The sequence below is a fragment of the Indicator indicator genome, chromosome 2 (assembly GCF_027791375.1).
Source record: "Indicator indicator isolate 239-I01 chromosome 2, UM_Iind_1.1, whole genome shotgun sequence".
NCBI lineage: Eukaryota > Metazoa > Chordata > Aves > Piciformes > Indicatoridae > Indicator > Indicator indicator.
In genome coordinates, this window is record NC_072011.1 from 40,581,587 (window position 1) to 40,599,549 (window position 17,963).

Here is a 17,963-nt window from a genome sequence, read left to right on the forward strand (position 1 = left end):
AAATTTCCTGTGTTCTAGTTTACATCCATTGCCCGCTGTCCTATTGCAGGACACTATTGAAGAGAGACTAGTACCTTTGTCTTAACACCCACTCTCCAGATTACAAACATTGATAAGATTGTCTCTCAGTCTTCTCTTTTCCAGACTAAACAGCTCAGGTCTCTCAGCCTTCCCCAATAACACAGATGTTCCCGTCTATTCATCATCCTTCTAGCCCCCTGTTGGACTCCCTCCAGTAGTTCCCTGTTCTTCAAGAATCAAGAATCAAGAAGGTTGGAAGAGACCTCAAGGATCATCGAGTCCAACCTATCACCCTACACCTCATGCCTATCTAAACCATGGCACCAAGTGCCACGTCCAATCCCCTCTTGAACACCTCCAGGGATGGTGACTCCACCACCTCCCTGGGCAGCACATTCCAATGGCCAACCACTCTCTCTGTGAAGAACTTTCTCCTCACCTCCAGCCTAAACCTCCCCTGGCACAGCTTGAGACTGTGTCCTCTTGTTCTGGTGCTGGTTGCCTGGGAGAAGAGACCAACCCCCTGATGGCTACAACCTCCCTTCAGGTAGTTGTAGACAGCAATGAGGTCTCCCCTGAGCCTTCTCTTCTCCAGGCTAAACAGTCCCAGCTCCCTCAGCCTCTCCTCATAGGGCTTGTGCTCAAGGCCTCTCACCAGCCTCGTTGCCCTTCTCTGGACATGCTCCAGCAATTCAACATCTTTCCTAAACTGAGGGGCCCAGAACTGAACTAGGGAGCCCAGTACTCCAATACTGGACACAATACTCCAGATGTGGTCTCACCAGGACAGAGTAGAGGGGGAGGGAATCTCCCTTGACCTGCTGGCCACACTCTTCTGAATGCACTCTAGGATACCATTGGCTTTCTTGACAACAAGAGCACATTCCTGTGCTATGGATAACTTACTGTCCACCACGACTCCAAGGTCCTTCCATGGAGTTACTTTCCAGCAAGTCAAACCCTAATCTTTACTGGCGCATGGTGCTGTTCCTCCCCAGGTGCTGGACTCCACACTTCCTCTTGTTGAACCTCATTACGTTCTCCTCTGTCCAGCTCTCCAGTCTATCCAGGTCTCACTGAATGACTGCCAGCCCTCTGGTGTATCAGCCAATCCTCCCAGTTTGGTATGATCAGCGAACTTGCTGAGGGTGCCCTTTATCCCCTCGTCCAGGTTATAGAGGAAGATGCTGAATAATGCTGGACCCATGCTAAAGAAGACCCGGGGAAGTGAAAACTGCTATCGTCAGAAAACTTTCACCATGAAACTGGATCATGAAACTGATCTGTGGTTTCCTTTTACCTTATTTATATTCCACTTGTACTTGAAGATCTAAATATAATGCACTTAGAAAAAATGAAATACAGGCCTACCACCATGACATTCACAAGGCTCTTCTAAAAAAATCATGTTTAATAAAAATTACCTCTAACTTTCACATCCCATCTTGTCTTAAAAGCACTTCCATTTTTCATTACAAGAATTACATGTCCTGCTTGAGTAGCATCCAGCATAAAAGCAATGGGAAGACAGAAAACTCCTCTAAGAATTGGTACCTACACATGAAAAAGAAATCCAGCCTTTCATTAGCATGGAAACAGAATTTACATAGCTGCTAAGATTTCTAAAAAATAGTGACAGGTGCTTGATCAGGCAGACCCCACTGAAAATGATGCTAAACTTTCAGAGCCTGAGGCAAAAATAAGTAGCACCTGTTGAAGTATTGCAACTGAACAGCAACATCTTAAACAGTAAGACTGATAAGTATTTTGATGACAACATCAAGGAACAAACTCAAAATGCTAGTTCAAAGTCCTAAACAAAATAGCGCAAACATGAACTGTAGTGATGTGACTGAGTACTTGTTACTGTACAAATAAAGTTGTGGGGCAGACCTTCTTGTCATTAAACAAAGGAAGCAAAGGCAGTTTTCAATGACATTGGTTCTAACATTATGAACTTATGACATAATTGGATTACAGATATAGGCTTTCACATTGCATCCATGCTTCCAGATTGCATCCAGTACCAAAATATAAATTACTGATATGTATTCTCTGTGGGCTCATTGTGGTGTGTTAGGGTCTACTTGCCCAAAGAACTTGTAGTCATTATCCTTAAGAAACTCCTGTGTTATTTGAGGTTTGTGATTTGCAATCTGCAATAACTGGCCAATTAAAGGAAATTAGGAAATTGGTTACCTCTGTTTTAGATAACAAAAGTGAAATACCCTTTCTTCGTTGCAGCTCCCTCCAAGTTCTGCTTCCATGGCCAGTTCACTGCTAATGCACTAAGACCCATCCAAAGTCCACACTCTAGCAACTGGCAGCAGGACAGGCAGCTAGGGGTTCAGGAACTTGGTCAAAGCACCCGTGCCAGACAATAGAGCAACTGGTCAAGACTGGAAAAACATCTGGTCTATAGAATAATATATACCTTGTGTTAACCTGAACGCATAGCACCTGAATTGTAAACTTGCTGAGCTTCCAGAAGCTCCTGTAAAACACTTACGGGATTGGAGTGGATTTTAAACAAGGTGTGCTGTTACAGGAAATTTGAGAGGAGGAGCTAGAAGTAATAGTAGAAAATGCTGCGTAAGGTGGTGTGTCAAGGTCAGTGTTTAATTTAGGAAGACTGCTGGTTTTGTACTTGTAAAATTATCTTCTTGGAGTTTGTTACTGCAGTGCAGTACCACCTTTGCTTCACCTTAGGATGCTAGAGAGGTGAAACTATGTGCCTAAAGATACGCCAGTCTGTTAAGAAGGGTGTTTTGTCCTTCTGTAGCTGTCTGTCTGAAGAAGTTTTAATATAGAAAAAGGGAGTGAGGTAGGACTGAGAGTCTGGAGTTTTAACAGAGATTTCAGTAACTATTTGTGAAGGGTGGGGGTGTCTTAATACATCGATAGCAAAAACTTGGTGACTTGACCACTATGAAAACGTCTGAGCACGTTCTTAGGAAACAAGCATTCCATTTATCAGCCTGTTTATTTGTGTAAATTTAGACATACCTTTTAACTCCTTCACTGTACCTTTTAAATTCATGTAATTCGTGGGGTTTTGTGAAACGAGTTGACATTTCTTTTTATCACCATCAGAGCATTTGCGAAGCCCAGACTAGAAAGAGACTGAGGGCAGTGGGTAATGTGAATCATCTGGGGTGTTGTACAATGTAGGAGTTCTCTTGGCCAGTTACGCTGCGGGGTTTTAAACAGAAACTGACGTCAGTGCTGGTCCTGCCAGTTTCCTTTCCCATCAGTAAGGCTCCTCAGACCTATTCTAGACATCTACTTAGTATGAGATGGTGTCTTAGAAGTAGTTGTCTTCCCATGGACTAAAAAGGGGTACTGGACAACTAATTCACGTGCAGACCTTTGGAGAAGCCTACGTATCTTCTGTCAGAACAGATTGTTTGGATTGCATTTTTGTCGCAGGGAATTCTGTGTGTCCTTTGTAAACATTCTAAGTTAGTTCTGGGGCTGAGCTTTCATGCTGAGAATGTGGTGTTCCCTTCAAGCTCTGGCTAATGTCACTCATGAAGATCTGGAAGTGCAAAGAAAACCAATCAATACAAACGAAAGACAAGTTTCCATCTGTCCTTTTTTGAGATGGTAAAGATCAGCAGGGAGACACTGGGTTCATTTCTGGAGACTACTGTTTGTCTTTCTGTTTAGGAAGAGATTGTGCCTCCTTCCTTTCTGGTAAGGACACTGGAGAAGTCAATTATATCTTGGGCTCAAAATCCTACAGTGATTGGGCCTCAAATATTCAAAGTCTTATGCTCAGTTGTGCAGATTTTTGCTACTTTCGTTTCTGTGATGAAGATTTTCAGTGGTTTTTCTGAAGTCTAGGGGAAACATGCAGAATAGCCTTGGAAGGGTTTTCTTCATGGAACCTCATATTCCAAGTCTACATGGGAGCCAGCAAAGAGTCAGCTATTCGCAAAGTTGTGTCAGAAACAACCTGACTCTTATTACAACTTTTAACAATTTGCCTCAAGCAGTAGGAGAGAGATTGCTTTAGAAATTTGAGCAGCATTAGTTGAGAAACAGAAGGTGATTGCCAAGAGGTTTTGAAATAATCCATTTGGTAATTACTTCCATTTTAACAAGAGCTTTACATCCACTGAGAGCTTTTCCTCAGTGATTTCATTTACAATATGTCCATATGAGGATATGAATATCTTTCTCAACTCATGAGAAAAATCCTTTAAGACTGCCTTCCTTCCCCTTTTCTTTAGCACCAAGAGTTGTAGAATACATATGAATGCTGTCCACCACAAAACTTGGCATCTGTTGCTGGAAGATGTCAATGAAATTATCTATATTGTCAAATAGCACAATCTAAATATAGAGCAGAAATATCTTCAGCTTTGATTCACAGATGATGCAGTCCCCAGGAAAAGCATAATCTTAACCAATTCAGACTGATATTCAGAACCTGTGGTTGGGAAGGGCCACCTATTACATGTAATAAATGCTCTCTTGGCTTTATCCTTCTCTCCAGTGATTCCTTCCATTGTGAAACTTGCATTTTTCAATAATTTGAAGGAATTCTCTTGGTATTGATATCTTTGGGTTCTTTTATATGTGTGTGATGATCGCAGTTGTGAGCTTTAACAGAAATAAAGCTCGCTTCATGGGCAGGAGCTAATATTGGCTGTGTTGTTCCATGGTTATGTCAGGAAAAGCTTTTTTAGATATAATATTTTACTTTCAACACATGAAATATGGAATATTTCTTCTGACTAGAGAATTTAGGATTTTTAGGCCTCTATGTATAAATAAGGTCCACACAAGCTTGCGCAGCTGCAAGAACTGTATGTGCAGATTAGATGCACATCTGCACAGCTGCACTTGGGGTAACAAGCAGCTAAAAGCCAGTCAGTCCATCCAGTTTATGTTGCGTTGTCTCCTCAGCCTAGCTTTCATCACCTGTTACAGCTAACATCTGTGCCAGTACACCTGTATATCTACCTGTAATCCACTAACACACACCTTATATGCAGACATCTGACTTTAAAAACGTCCTTCACATTTTTGGAAGCATACGTCAGCTTCTTTTTATAATAGCTATCTTAAGTTATACAACAAGATTTCTTAGTGCTTCGTTTGCAAGTTATGAGAAAAACTTAGAAACACAGGGAGCAATGTAGACTGAATTACATTCAGAACACACTACAGTTGTACTGTGTCTTATCACAGCCAGGAGATGAGTGAGCAGAGAAAATAAACCTATATAGAAAAAATGTCTTATCTTTGTGAATTGCAGGAAAGTAAATTTTTTTTTCATTTTACATGTAAAATTCTTTTGAAAGTACTAATTTCTGTGAAAACCAAAATCTTTTTATCATTCAGAGGTAGTTACACATTCTGTCTTGCTCTCTGCCCCATTACTACCTTCTTGAACTAAGTCTATGACTGTCATCTCCCTAAGGCAATATCATCCTGTTCTATCATTTGTTATACTTGCTGCAACTTCTTATGCACCAGTCATGCTTTTATCCATAAATCTTGAGAGCTCTATTCATTGAGTTCCCTTCCTGGAAAACTCTGATCAGCATACAGTACAACAACCCAAAATATTCTCTTTTAATTTGAACTGCAGAAACAGCATAGCACAGAGAGAAGTTTAAAACAACAAAAATTGTACATGCATACCTGTCTTTCTGTAACTTGTTCTACCCTCCAGAGGGGAACTCTCATAGCTTCACTTTTCTCAGGCATCCTTATTTCAAAACATTGGTTCTTGTGATGATTCCAGAATGTGGCCCTCTGAAGAGCTTTCAGTCTTTGTACTCTCCTCTCTGTCCACCCTTTACTTCCCTGGAAAAAGAAGGAGGAAAAGGGAAAAAAAAAAAAAAGAGAGAGACATGCTCAGCAAGGTGTCATAGATTGTCCCATTGTTATCAGTCTTGACTTTTTACTCTTGGTTTCATAAGTGAGTTGCTGTTGTTCTCCTTGGATTTCTCTCTTGAGCACCTAGTAACTGTATCACATATTACAAAAGACAAGAGATAGTCTGTATTACTTGAACAACTAAATAAAACATATAGTATTAAGAGCATTATGGATAATTCCAAATCATTATAGTATGTATCAAAACAATTTTATAAATTACATATAAGGAGGACAAAGTGTATACATTCTAACTTAAAGCTATTTAAATGCTCTGTCAGCCTTTGCATTAAAGCTGTATATACAACAATGTATACATTATTAAAATATTATAATGTATTAACAATGGTTAATTAAGCATAATAGACCTCAATGTAGTTGCAGCTCTTCATAACAAATACTGTGCTTACAGTATGTCCTACAACAGCTTTGCATCATTTTGTAGACACTAATTTGCTTACAAGAAGACCTAAAAATCCAGACATCCAGAACTTGATTGGCAAAGGACAAAGTGTGGCAGGAAACAAGTTTTTATTGTCAGCATTTCTTTATTCTTCTTTACATAATAAACAATTTTACATTGGCAAACGTGCAATATAAAATAGTCTTGCACAATCTTAAAACTGCCTGACTCTCCTATACGCAAGAGCTCCAGCTTTATGGATTTTTCAAATGTTCCAACTGCTTCCTTCCGAAGAAAAACATTGTTTCTACTACAAAAGTATCACTAAGTGCAGGATCTGAGTAATCAGACACCAATGTCCAGGTTCTATCCAAATCTTTCCACCAGTCATATTAATGTGGGAGTAGTAGTGATCCCTCAGACATGCTTACCTTGTCTCCTTGCCATTCACTGCCTCAGTTTGTGTGGTGGTTTCTTCCACACAGGTGGGATGAATTAGTGTTTTGTGGTAGAATACAGATTTCCTTTGCCAAGAACATTTGCATGTATCTGTGAAAAACTGCTTTTACTCTTCCGCAGCTTTTTGCTGTGAAAGTATCAAAGCTTTTGGGTATTGTCATGGGTTTCACCAATTGATCTGCTAATGGATATTCAATACCATGCCAGCCTTAAAATGAAAGTACTGTCTGGAGCAAGGCATCACAAGGCTTGTAGTTCAGATTGTAATGTGAGAGGCTTCCTGCTTTGGGTTGCTGCTTCCAGTTTGGGACTGTTGGTCTTTTCCACTGAGCTGGCTGGGGGACAGGGGGGTTGTTTTATCAGTGGCTTCTGCTGCTTCTGCTTTTGCTGTGCTTTTCTGAAAAACAGGCTAAGGTAGCTGTACACTGCATTATTTCATTACAATCCCTATCTCAACCCAGGGCTATTTGTTATTTTTCCCTCCCAATCTTTGCAAGGGGAGCTTTCTTGTGAGAGCAGGCTGTCATAAACCAGTACCGGTATAATGAGTAGGTCAGCACGAAACAATGAAGGGGTCAGTCTGAGATGATAATCCAGCTGTTCCCATATGGGTTAGATGTGAGGAAGGAAAAAGAGGGTGCTTCTGGTCCTGTGGCAGCTCTTTAATCATGTTATCATCACATCTCAGTAGGAAACTGTGCATTAAGGAATGTGAGTAACGTTTGCTATATGCCATTTATTTTCTCATGCTTTGTTTTGTGTGTCATGGGGTGTCTTGCTTGAGCATTGTACTTTTCATCTGAGAGAGGAGAGGGTTGCTTGAATATAAATCTTAATGTATATAAATATATTCCGGAGGATACATATCAGACTAAATCACCTTGTACTTGAAACAGGTGATGAGATTCACAATGATTTCTAAATTCTCTTGGGAGTTCATTTTGCAGACTCTGATAGGCACCCATGACAGTTCTGGTTATGCACAGACAGACTTTGCTTATACTCTGCAGTCTTAAGCTCCCAAACAGCCAAGTTGTTGACCACAGAATTCAAACAGACATTTTGAACACTGTGTTGTTTTCAGTAGAAAATAAAGCCATTCCAGGTGGAGATACTACCTGTGAAAATAAAATTACAATGCTGGGCAGCAAGTAGAGCTATGTGTAGCACCGTCTGGAGACAGTCTGAATTTATTCAACTATTTGCTGTCTGCAACAGTTCTACACAGCATGAGGTTTCTGGCCTTGTAGCCATCTGCAATTCTTGGATTTTGTATCTGCTTAGGACTTTTTTTCCTCTCTCTTGGTGGTTTTCTTCCCTTCCTCCCTCTGCCTGATTCTCAGAACACCAGGCAATCTTCACAGAAACAGATGCTAAGTAGTCTGTAGCAAGAGCAAAGGTACACCTGGATTGCTGAATTTTAACAATGTTTCTATTTCAAAATACATTGTCTATATTTTAGTAAATTATAATTGGAACAGAGGTGACACAAAACCAAAATAAAAATTAAAACTCTCCATCAGCATTTCAGGCATGGACTCTGACACCTGAAATGAAGAGATGATTTAGTTTGCTTCATCTTGTGTAGTATAGCTATTGGAGAGAGGCAGACAAGCACAGTATAACTATTTCCCCTTGCCCCTTGGTTCATAGCCAAGGAGACTTTGAAATGCACTCATACTTAAACCTGTGTTTTGAAGATAGAGTTTGCAGATGAACATGGGCTATTTTAGAAGGATTTTTCATTCTGTGATTTCTGCCGGTTGGCTGACAGTGCCAGAAATACAGACCCACCTGTTCTAGTTTGCTTCCTTTGGGGTGGCTTCTGCTAGCAGCCATGACAGTCTAGAAAAGCCTTCCTTCCACTAGAAGGAGGAGTGTAGGGTGTACTGTCAGCAGGACACACAGCATCCCTCCGCTCTTGCTTCCCACACAGGCCAGAAGAACCCAACCCATAAGTTTTTTGTACAGTTATTGACTCAAATCTATCCCTGGTGTTATTCCTATTATGACTTAATAGTCTGTATTTGGCTCATTAACATTTAATGGCATTCTTCTTAAAGAGAGAATTCTTTCTGGAAATTGCAGATTTATGGTGTTTCTAGGAAGATAAGTTTATTTCCAGCTAATATGAACCACAGCTCAATGGGACTAATGTAATGCGGCCTGTGTTACAACTGTGTTTAGTTTTATATCCTATTTTCTTTCCCTCCCCAGAGGATTATGCCCAGCTGTGCAACATTCCTGTTCCAGGATCTCGACGGCCATATGGACAAGATGCTTTGGTTGACCTTGATGAGCACTACACTCCAGAAACTAATCCTTACTTTGCTGAAGACCGTAAGCAAGTTTCCCTGTTATGTAAAATAATTGAAATAGGGGTTGTAAGTTGAATTATTTCCCTGTAGCTGGCTTCACTCTTCTGTTTGCTTCTGAGTAATGTGGTCTGTTTTATGTTTTAGTTATTCCTTTGACACTAGCTTTCAGTCAGGTGTTCTGGCTCAAGAGCTGGTGTTGTATAATAGTCTGGTTGGGCTCAGAGTACAATATTGATTTTCATTATAGTGAAATAGTTTGTGCCAATTGTACTCAGTTTGTATTTACCAACAGATTTACAGCTAAAGGTCAAAAGGATTGCCAGTTTCCCTTCTCACAAATCAATTTTCCTTTGGAGAATGGGACAGATTTCTTCAGAGTGTGTTTAGTTTAAAAGAAAAAAAAAAAAAAAAGTCCTTCATGCCAACTTTCCATGCTTTTCCAGCAGAATTTACATGGGGGAATTGAAAAGCATGCAAGTCATTCTTGCTCAACAGAGAAAATGTACAGCACAGTATGATCAGGGAGTATATATGCATATAGCCTTCAGGCTCAATGGATTGGCCTCCCAAGCAGGATATGAGGGATTGTATACAGCATCTCAGTTGTACTTAAGGAATGGTCTAGCCCAAATCACTGTTAAGAATTGTGTGAGAGGAATGCTTACATATCTCAGCATCTTCCTCAAAATCAGCCACCCTGCATAGGTCCAACATACTTCATCACAGTATTAGAGGAAAAAAATAAAAAAAGGAGGTATTAGAACGAAGCAGCAACTTCCCGTACTGGGCCTACAAGTTGTCACTATGCTCTTTCCCAAAGTGCTTCTCCTGTATAAGGAGTTATTTTTAAAACAACAGTAATAGGTGAAAACAGAGCAGGGTGATTACAGCTCACTATTAAAAGGGTGATACACGTTTCTTACAAACATTGCACTTCATACATTTATACAGAACTATGCAAATCAGGTTAATGAGTTTGTCTCTATTTAGCATCTAAATGACCTAGCTCTACAAAGAAGAGAATCTCTAAAGAGAAGGTCGGAAAGAAGCACTTTACAAGTCATAAGCAGTCATGAATAAATAACAATAAAACCATGGACCATTTTGAATCCACAGCTGAGTCCACTGTCTTAGGGACAGAGGCTAAAGAGCTTTTGTGTCTTGCTCCCATCCTATCACTGAATTAGATACAGTGGCAAACTAATGTATAAGAAACACCAAAACACACAGCTATACAACTGTCCTTGGAGGCATATACCCTGACAGATACAGTTGCAACATGTTTAGAGCACCAAAGACTTCAAGGTCACAATCCTGCTGTGGTCTGTATGAGGAATACAGAAATATCTTCTGTCCTGTGGTAGGGCCATGCACTTTAATGTAGCAGTTGTCACCTGTGTTCAATCAACTTCTACAGAACCAAACACATGGGTTAGAATTACAGCCCAGGTGCCATCCAGCTGTTTTGGAGTATTTTGTGAAGTAGAACTTGCTATGCATGATAAATACTTTGTTTTAGCTAGATGACTATAATGGACTGCATTTATGGGAGATGGAGAGAAAAAAAAAACATTTTCAAGTGTAGATGCATATATATGTATGTATATACTATATGTCAAATAAATTATGCCTTTATTTAGAAAACATCTATGTATTGGAGGGTAGTACCTTTTAATTTCTTGGCACTGTCTGTATTCTAAATTAGCAAAGATCTTCACTTTAAAGGACTCTCTTGAGTCCTCTGCAAGCTCTATTAGAAGACTCATAAATATAATGAAACTTGGTCAACTTTCTTACTACATTGTTACCATATAGCATGACTGTCTGCTCAACATCCTCAGTACCACTGCACTGTAATTTACCAGGTTCGTGAAAATGATTGTAGTGTTTCCCACTTAATGCACATTTGTACACATCCTTGGTATTGTATGTTCTTGAGATGAGGCATACGTCAGCAAGTACTTCTGTCACATTGTGTTTAGTGTCTCCAGAATCTATTCACTGTATGACTGACCAGTATGATCCTTACTAAGAATCCCACCATGGCAGGAAAAATCCAAGATAGAAACCATGTCAAAGAGAAGAGAAATGGAAATGACAGTGCAGAAGTGTAATGGAGGATTGTATGGAAATGGCAAAGTAGGAAGGGCAAGGCAGGACAAGAGAATAAAGGGCCTCAAGAACCAAGACAGGATGGAGTAAATACAAAAAATCAGGACAAGCACAAAGAAAGTTGGAGAAATTCATATTCCCAGGTAGCTCTGCAAATCTACATATCAAAACTGTTGCAAAAATACAAATCAGTAAACAGGGTTTAGGTAAACCAATGATTTGTTTGTGGAGTCACTGTAGTAACTGTATGTTATGGGGACACATAGAGAGATGTATCCTACTCTATTCCATTCCAGCTCCAGTTGCCTCTCCATTTCTATGCTATATGTCCATTATGCTGGTAAACATACAACTCTCAAATGTTCTCAGCATTTTCCTCAAAAGTATTTTTAATGTGATGGACTGCCATCTGCAGTTCTGTTACACCACTGCCCCACAAATAGAAAGCTAGTGAAAAAAATCGTGCAGGACTAACAGGAGCAGTTCAGTCCCAGATAGAATCTCCCAGCACATAAAAATGTCAAATGATTTTTTAAGTTCCTTATACATAAAAGCGTAGCAGTCAAAAAAGCCCTAAGACAGGGAGCACAAAAGTCACTGTACAAACCACTGGATACAAAGACAACTCTTTAGCTTTGACTGCTCACCATCCAGAATCATGACAAGGAGCAACTGGTAGATCATAGGTATTTGTATTGGCACCAGTCACTGAAGTACCGGCCAAGAAGTTGTTAACCAAATCCACAACAGGAAAGCAAGTCTCTCATTTCTTCTTACTTTCCTTAAGGCAGTTGAGATTTTCTTTTTAATATGTTTTTTTCCTAGAGAAATTAGAATGCATCTCTTCCCCCTGACATACCTTATTTTCCTAGAATACTGTTTTAAGAAACTTCTCCAGACTGCACTACCACTTCTTATTTTTGTTTCCATAAAAGTTGATACACATAGGAATTCAAATAAAGGGTGCTATTTAGAACACACTGATTTATCCTTTAAACAAATACTGCCAAATTATGCAGTTTCCTTTACCCCACCCCCCAAAACTTCAAAGTTCACAAAGTTTTTTAATTTTCATCTTGAAATGTATCACAGTACTTTTCTAGTGCATTCAAAACTCCAGATGGTGCAGATCTGCTAAAGCTGACCTATTTTTCACAAAGTCAAGTCACATTCCAGTAAACTTCTGAGAGAATTTCAGCCTCTGACTATACATCTGTGTGTACTGATTGAACAACTCAGTAATTAATTGTTTGCAATTCTTTCTCCACAAAGGTTTTCTGAACAGCTTTGAAGAGTTACAAGCAGAAGAATGTGGTATTCTGAATGGATGTGAAAATGGCCGCTGTGTAAGAGTCCAGGAAGGCTACACCTGTGACTGCTTTGATGGTTATCACTTGGACATGGCCAAAATGACTTGTGTCGGTGAGGACAACATCTTACTTCATCTTCTTCTGTTAGTCTATCGGTTTACTGTGTCACTAGCCCCAAGGAGAGGCTGGAACAAAGGGATTAGAGATAATCACCTAAATTGCTTTAAAGATGCCAGCTTTGTTTGATTTACTGCAAAGGCCAGTAAGTATTTTTACAGAAATAATTCTATTGGTGTTTCTCAGTTCATCTTGTTTATTAGAGCTGTTTTCAATTAAGAGCCTAGAATTAATTTTAACACTACTATAGAGAACAAATGTGAGCTGAGAGGGTGGAACTGGATACAGAGTAGAAGAGTAATTTTAGGAGCTGATTTTTAGAGTGGTTCAATCACCTAAATATGCAGATAACCACTTGATGAGGTTTAGCCCCTGACTCTCATTTATTTCAACAGCCTCAACTATTCCTTTCACTCTCAGACTAGTAATCTGCACAACTACTAACCAGGACATCTAGGGACTATGTCTTCAATTAAGAAAACATGGGAATAGAAAGTGTCAGTGAGAAGATGAACCAAAACACCCCTCAATGTAGAAGCCTAGTAGAGACAGTGCTTGGGTTTTTCAGTTTAAGGTCTGTAGTAACCACGGTTAGCATTACACTTCATAGCCTACAGGTCAGGTTTTCCAGCTGTATCATGATAAGCTGCTTGCCTGCCTTGTAATCTTTAGGACTTTATGGCAAGCTGGCCTCTTTAGCAAGAAAAGACACAATTCCTGCGTATTTCGGGCAAATGCTGCAAAATATTGAGTACAGGTGATTTGCTGTTCACAACTATTTAGTTGATAACAGCTGTTCATAAAATACTCTATTTTTAAAAATACAGATGTTATACTAAGACCTTGGAGCTTCTTTCTTATAAACCACTTTTCAGTCATCAGATAAAAATTTATAATCAGTTATTACATTTTTGTTTTGCTGTTTAGGCTGAATTTTGATTCAGTAATCTGACAGTTTAAGGTCATTGAATACACTACTGATTTCCTGTGACTTCTGCCTCTTTCCAACTCACCTGTTACAGCTTTTGACCCAGCCTAATTCCACCTGACCTTAACTGAAAATAAAGTTCTCTGTGTATTCATACAGCAAGTTCTACTTCTGACAGTGCTGGAGATGAACGAGTTTTACCTATGCACAGACTTAAATACATGTCTTTTGATGTCCCCTTTATGTAGATGTGAACGAGTGCAATGAGTTGAACAACAGGATGTCTCTCTGCAAGAATGCCAAATGCATTAATACAGAAGGTTCATACAAATGTTTGTGTCTCCCGGGGTATGTACCTTCAGATAAGCCAAACTACTGCACACCACTGAACTCAGAACTAGACAGTGAACTGGAGTAGAGGAAAATCTCCATATCATAAGCCCATACACTCTGCACTGTATAAAGGAAGAAAAAGTATTTAACTTCAGAAGAGGAGGCACCGGAGTAGCAAACTTAAGGGGAGAAAAGCATTAAAATGTGTCAAAGTTGAGACACCATGGGCTGATTGTGTATCAACTTCACTAAAGTGACAGATCAAATGGACACATTACTCTGTATGAAAGAAACAATCAAGCATATAGTGTGTTCATAAGGAAAAATAACCTTTGAAAATAAGCAAAAACAGTGCTGTTATTTTAAACAGAAGAGCTTTGGGTTTTCGTTTGTTTTGGGTTTTTTGTTGTTTGTTGTTTGGTTTGTTTTTGCTTTTTTTTACTATTGCTTGATTAATTTGGCATTTAAATAGTGATGGAAATATTTTATATTACTATGGCATTTTTTCTGATTGTTCAGTTCTTTGCCTACTGTTTCTTTTCAGATCTTTTTTCTGATCAGTACAAGTTCTATACTACAAATATTCTTAGGCTGTTTTATAAGAACTGTTACACAGGGTAATGCTTCTCCTCTGGAACATTGGTCAGTGACTTTTTTTTTTTATATTTGCTAGTTGTCTGCCCTGTGGAGCAGGCAACATTTGTTTTCAAATGTTTATATACCTTGGCGAAAAGTCCTTATATTCATTTTTGTATTCTGTATGGTTGTTACTGCACTTAAAATCTCTAGAACCTTTCTTGCCAAGTTCAAAGCTGCTAGTGGACAACATTGGATTCCTTTTGTACATTAAACCAAAAGATTTTTAGCTCACGTCTGTATTGTAATATGTAAATTGAACACAAGAGAGATCTTGTATGATTACCCTAACATATTAAAGTATATTAACACTCAATAAAATCACCTGTTTTTTAGAAAAAAGCTATTTACTAACTGTAGGCATTTTTTTATTTATTTATTTCATTGGTGTTTGTGTTCCAAGAATTCACTCCTCAAGTGTTTACAGTACTAGAGTTAATTTACATTACAATATTTAAAAGGAGTTGTCTGGCTGGTTTTATCTTCTCATGCTGTTTTAATAAGACTAGAACTTGAATTAGTTAATGCCTGAGGTTAGGCTTCCAGAGGGAAGATTTCAAACACAGTCTTACAGAAACTGTTTGACTTGGAAACTGATTCCCATGGAATTTTTCTTCTTTCCTGGTTTAGGCATGTTTCCCACTACATCTGCAAATAAGGCTCTTCAATATCATGGCCTGGTTTTCAGAAAATAGTGAAAAGAAGGGGGAGAGTTTCTTTTTCTGATAAACTATATCCTTCCATCAGCTCTACTTTTCAGTAGAAGGAGAGAAGGAGATTAGGAGACTGGCAGATGTTTCACTTTGACCTTATCCAGAGTGAAAGAGTTTTCTTTGGAAATCCCAAAACAGGTCCTTTTCGTATTTTCCAAATGAAACATTTTTGCTGTGTCTTTTAGACCTGCCCTGGATTAAAAGGAAAACAGTAACATGAGACTTTAAAAAGTAAGTCAAATTGGGTCCAATTGTCCAAAAATTAGATTTTTATTTCTTATTTCACACACATGAAAAAAATTGGTTTTGTTCTGAATCAAATTTCTTTTCCAGTGTTTTGGTCAGCCTCTGAACCAAAACCATGAGAAGTTATATTCCTTTCAGTACTGCACACTCAGTAGATGTCATTAAAGCCCATGTGCTTCTTAACGTGCAGAAGCATCTGTCTTTCCCATGGTTCTCTCCTCTCTATCTGCTGGAATTTGACAGTAGAACTGCTGAAGATATTGTACCTTTAAGATCTGGTTGTATGTTAAAATGCAAGAAAAAAAATTGAATAAAAAGGTGGGGGGAGGCATCTTTAAGGAGGCTTTGTAATGTGCCCAACTCCCTGGACATTTCTTAATTAAGCAGGAGGGGGATGGAGAGCCAGTCAGTCAAAAGAGAGAAACTACAAACACTAGAGTTGGTCTATAATTACAAAAAAAAACCCAAAAACAAACCCAAACCCCCCCCACCCCAAAAAAAAAACCCACCCAACAAATGCATTCTCTTGCGTAGAAGAAGGAAGGTCTGTCCTGTCCTGAAGTCTTGTCTTACTGGAGAATTCCAGAACTAAAGAGCTCTTAGTCAGCCTGCTTAAGGTTAATCCTACAATCTTAATAAAATATCAAAGTCAAAGTTACCACCTTTCACTAGATTGAAGATGAGCTCTCATCTGCTTTCAGCTATTACACAGACAAGACACTGCTCCCTTGACTCCCACCTCCAGATGGCCTCCTCCTGCTTCAGAAACTGGTTTCTGTTCATGTTTGAAAGACAGCCTAGGCCCCCAAGCTGCCATTACAATCAGCACCACAGCTTCAGATTTTCAACATCCCAATACCCCAACAGTTCTTCCCTAGCTACGGCCTTAAAATGGCAGTACAAACCGGTGTTTTTCCTGGGAGTACACCAGTGTGACAGCTGAGGAAGTAACACAAATTTCAGTACCCTCAGAATCTCTACTTGGGCACAAACACTGTACTGCAAATGGAATTCTGAGCCACAGGACTGGCTCCTGGCTCATTTATTACATCTTTTTAAAACAACAAGTTTAGAATAGCCTGGGATTTTGCCATTCTCAGACACTATAGACTTGGACCACTTACTTTGTATTATTTCAGACCAAAAAAAAAAAAACATCAAACAAAATACCCTCGCCCATGCTGTCCCATAAGCAACAAAACTAAAAAATGAAGCCTGACCTCCTATAACCTTTCCTCATAACTTTCTCCTCAGCAGACGAACTCCAACTCCTTGCATCTGTGAACAAGCAGAGGCAGTACCCATCTGCAGCCGAGGGGGCCAGGACAGGACAAGGGATGCAGATGCATTGATGCACCTGCTGCCAAACTTGATGTTGTCCATGCTCTCAGCAGGGAGTGTTATCCTGGTCACTTGTCTCTAGCTGTTCATCAAACTTCACAGATTGTACTGGCCTTCTTGTCTTGTTTGCTTTACACACATGGTTGAAATTGGTCACTGGGTTAAAAGCTACCAGTAAGTTCAGAGAGATGGCATACACTGGCTCTGGTTTCACAGAAATAAACCAACCAGCAAACCAAAGCCTAAATGGCCTCTTGGCCTATCGACTTATGTTACCAGCAATTCACAAAAGAGGTTTCAGTGTGTCCAGACACCTTCCATCTTCTCTGCCTGATTCAAGAGGACAGAAGTTGACCCAAGCCCTGAATGAAGCTTGAAAATGTTATTCTGGTGCAATAATCACAGCCTTATCACAGCTGTGCACTCATGTGTTACAGACTATATAAGCAAACAACATACTTTGTGCATGCTTCTGCCTTTCCCTGTTGCCTCTTCTTACTTCTAATATTCCTTAAATTGCACACAGGGAGATGAAAGTAGACCGAGCAGCCTAAACTCCACTTACATCCCAGTGCTTAGTATTCCACATTGCCTGGATCCATGCATTCAGAAATGTTTTAACAAAGAAACCACAATTGAAGGAATTAAGGGAAATTCTGCCCATCTGACCTCAGCCACTGGAGCCCACCTACTTTGCTCCAGTGTAGCAAGGCTGGTTCTGTCATTTCACCTTAAAACCTGCAGGATTTAGGAATAAAATTTTGAAACATAGTTAAACATTTTCTTAACATCGTTAAGTTGAGGGCTTGGACACCATGGATGTAGCCATTTACTTGTTAAAAGAGCTGTGGTTTAGGTGAGAGCCCTCAAAATACAGAAACCACCATGTAGAATTCCATGATTCAGGTTTCTGAATGCAACAGTCTGGAATTGATTACAATTTATACCAAATGGCACCAATACTTTTTACATCCATATGGACCCTTAAAAAAAAAAGGTCCCTTTTCAGTCAGCCATTTCCTTGCTATAAAAAACTGCTGACATGGTAGAATTGAATTCTGCTAGTTCCTTTATAGTGCTGCTGTGCTAATGAGAACATTAAGTTGCTACCAAACTAAAATTACATTTCAGCTA

At 39.3% G+C, this 17,963-nt stretch overlaps 1 protein-coding gene across 1 annotated transcript in view; it reads left to right on the forward strand.

The window, feature by feature from the left end:
• The window catches only part of LTBP1 (latent transforming growth factor beta binding protein 1), a 191,475-nt gene extending 177,497 nt beyond the window's left edge, over positions 1-13,978 (forward strand). The window contains exons 31-33 of the mRNA XM_054398281.1: positions 8,993-9,115; positions 12,478-12,627; positions 13,809-13,978. Coding sequence (XP_054254256.1) covers positions 8,993-9,115; positions 12,478-12,627; positions 13,809-13,978 — 443 coding nt within the window. The remainder of the gene's footprint in view (positions 1-8,992; positions 9,116-12,477; positions 12,628-13,808) is intronic.
• Positions 13,979-17,963: the final 3,985 nt, after the last annotated feature.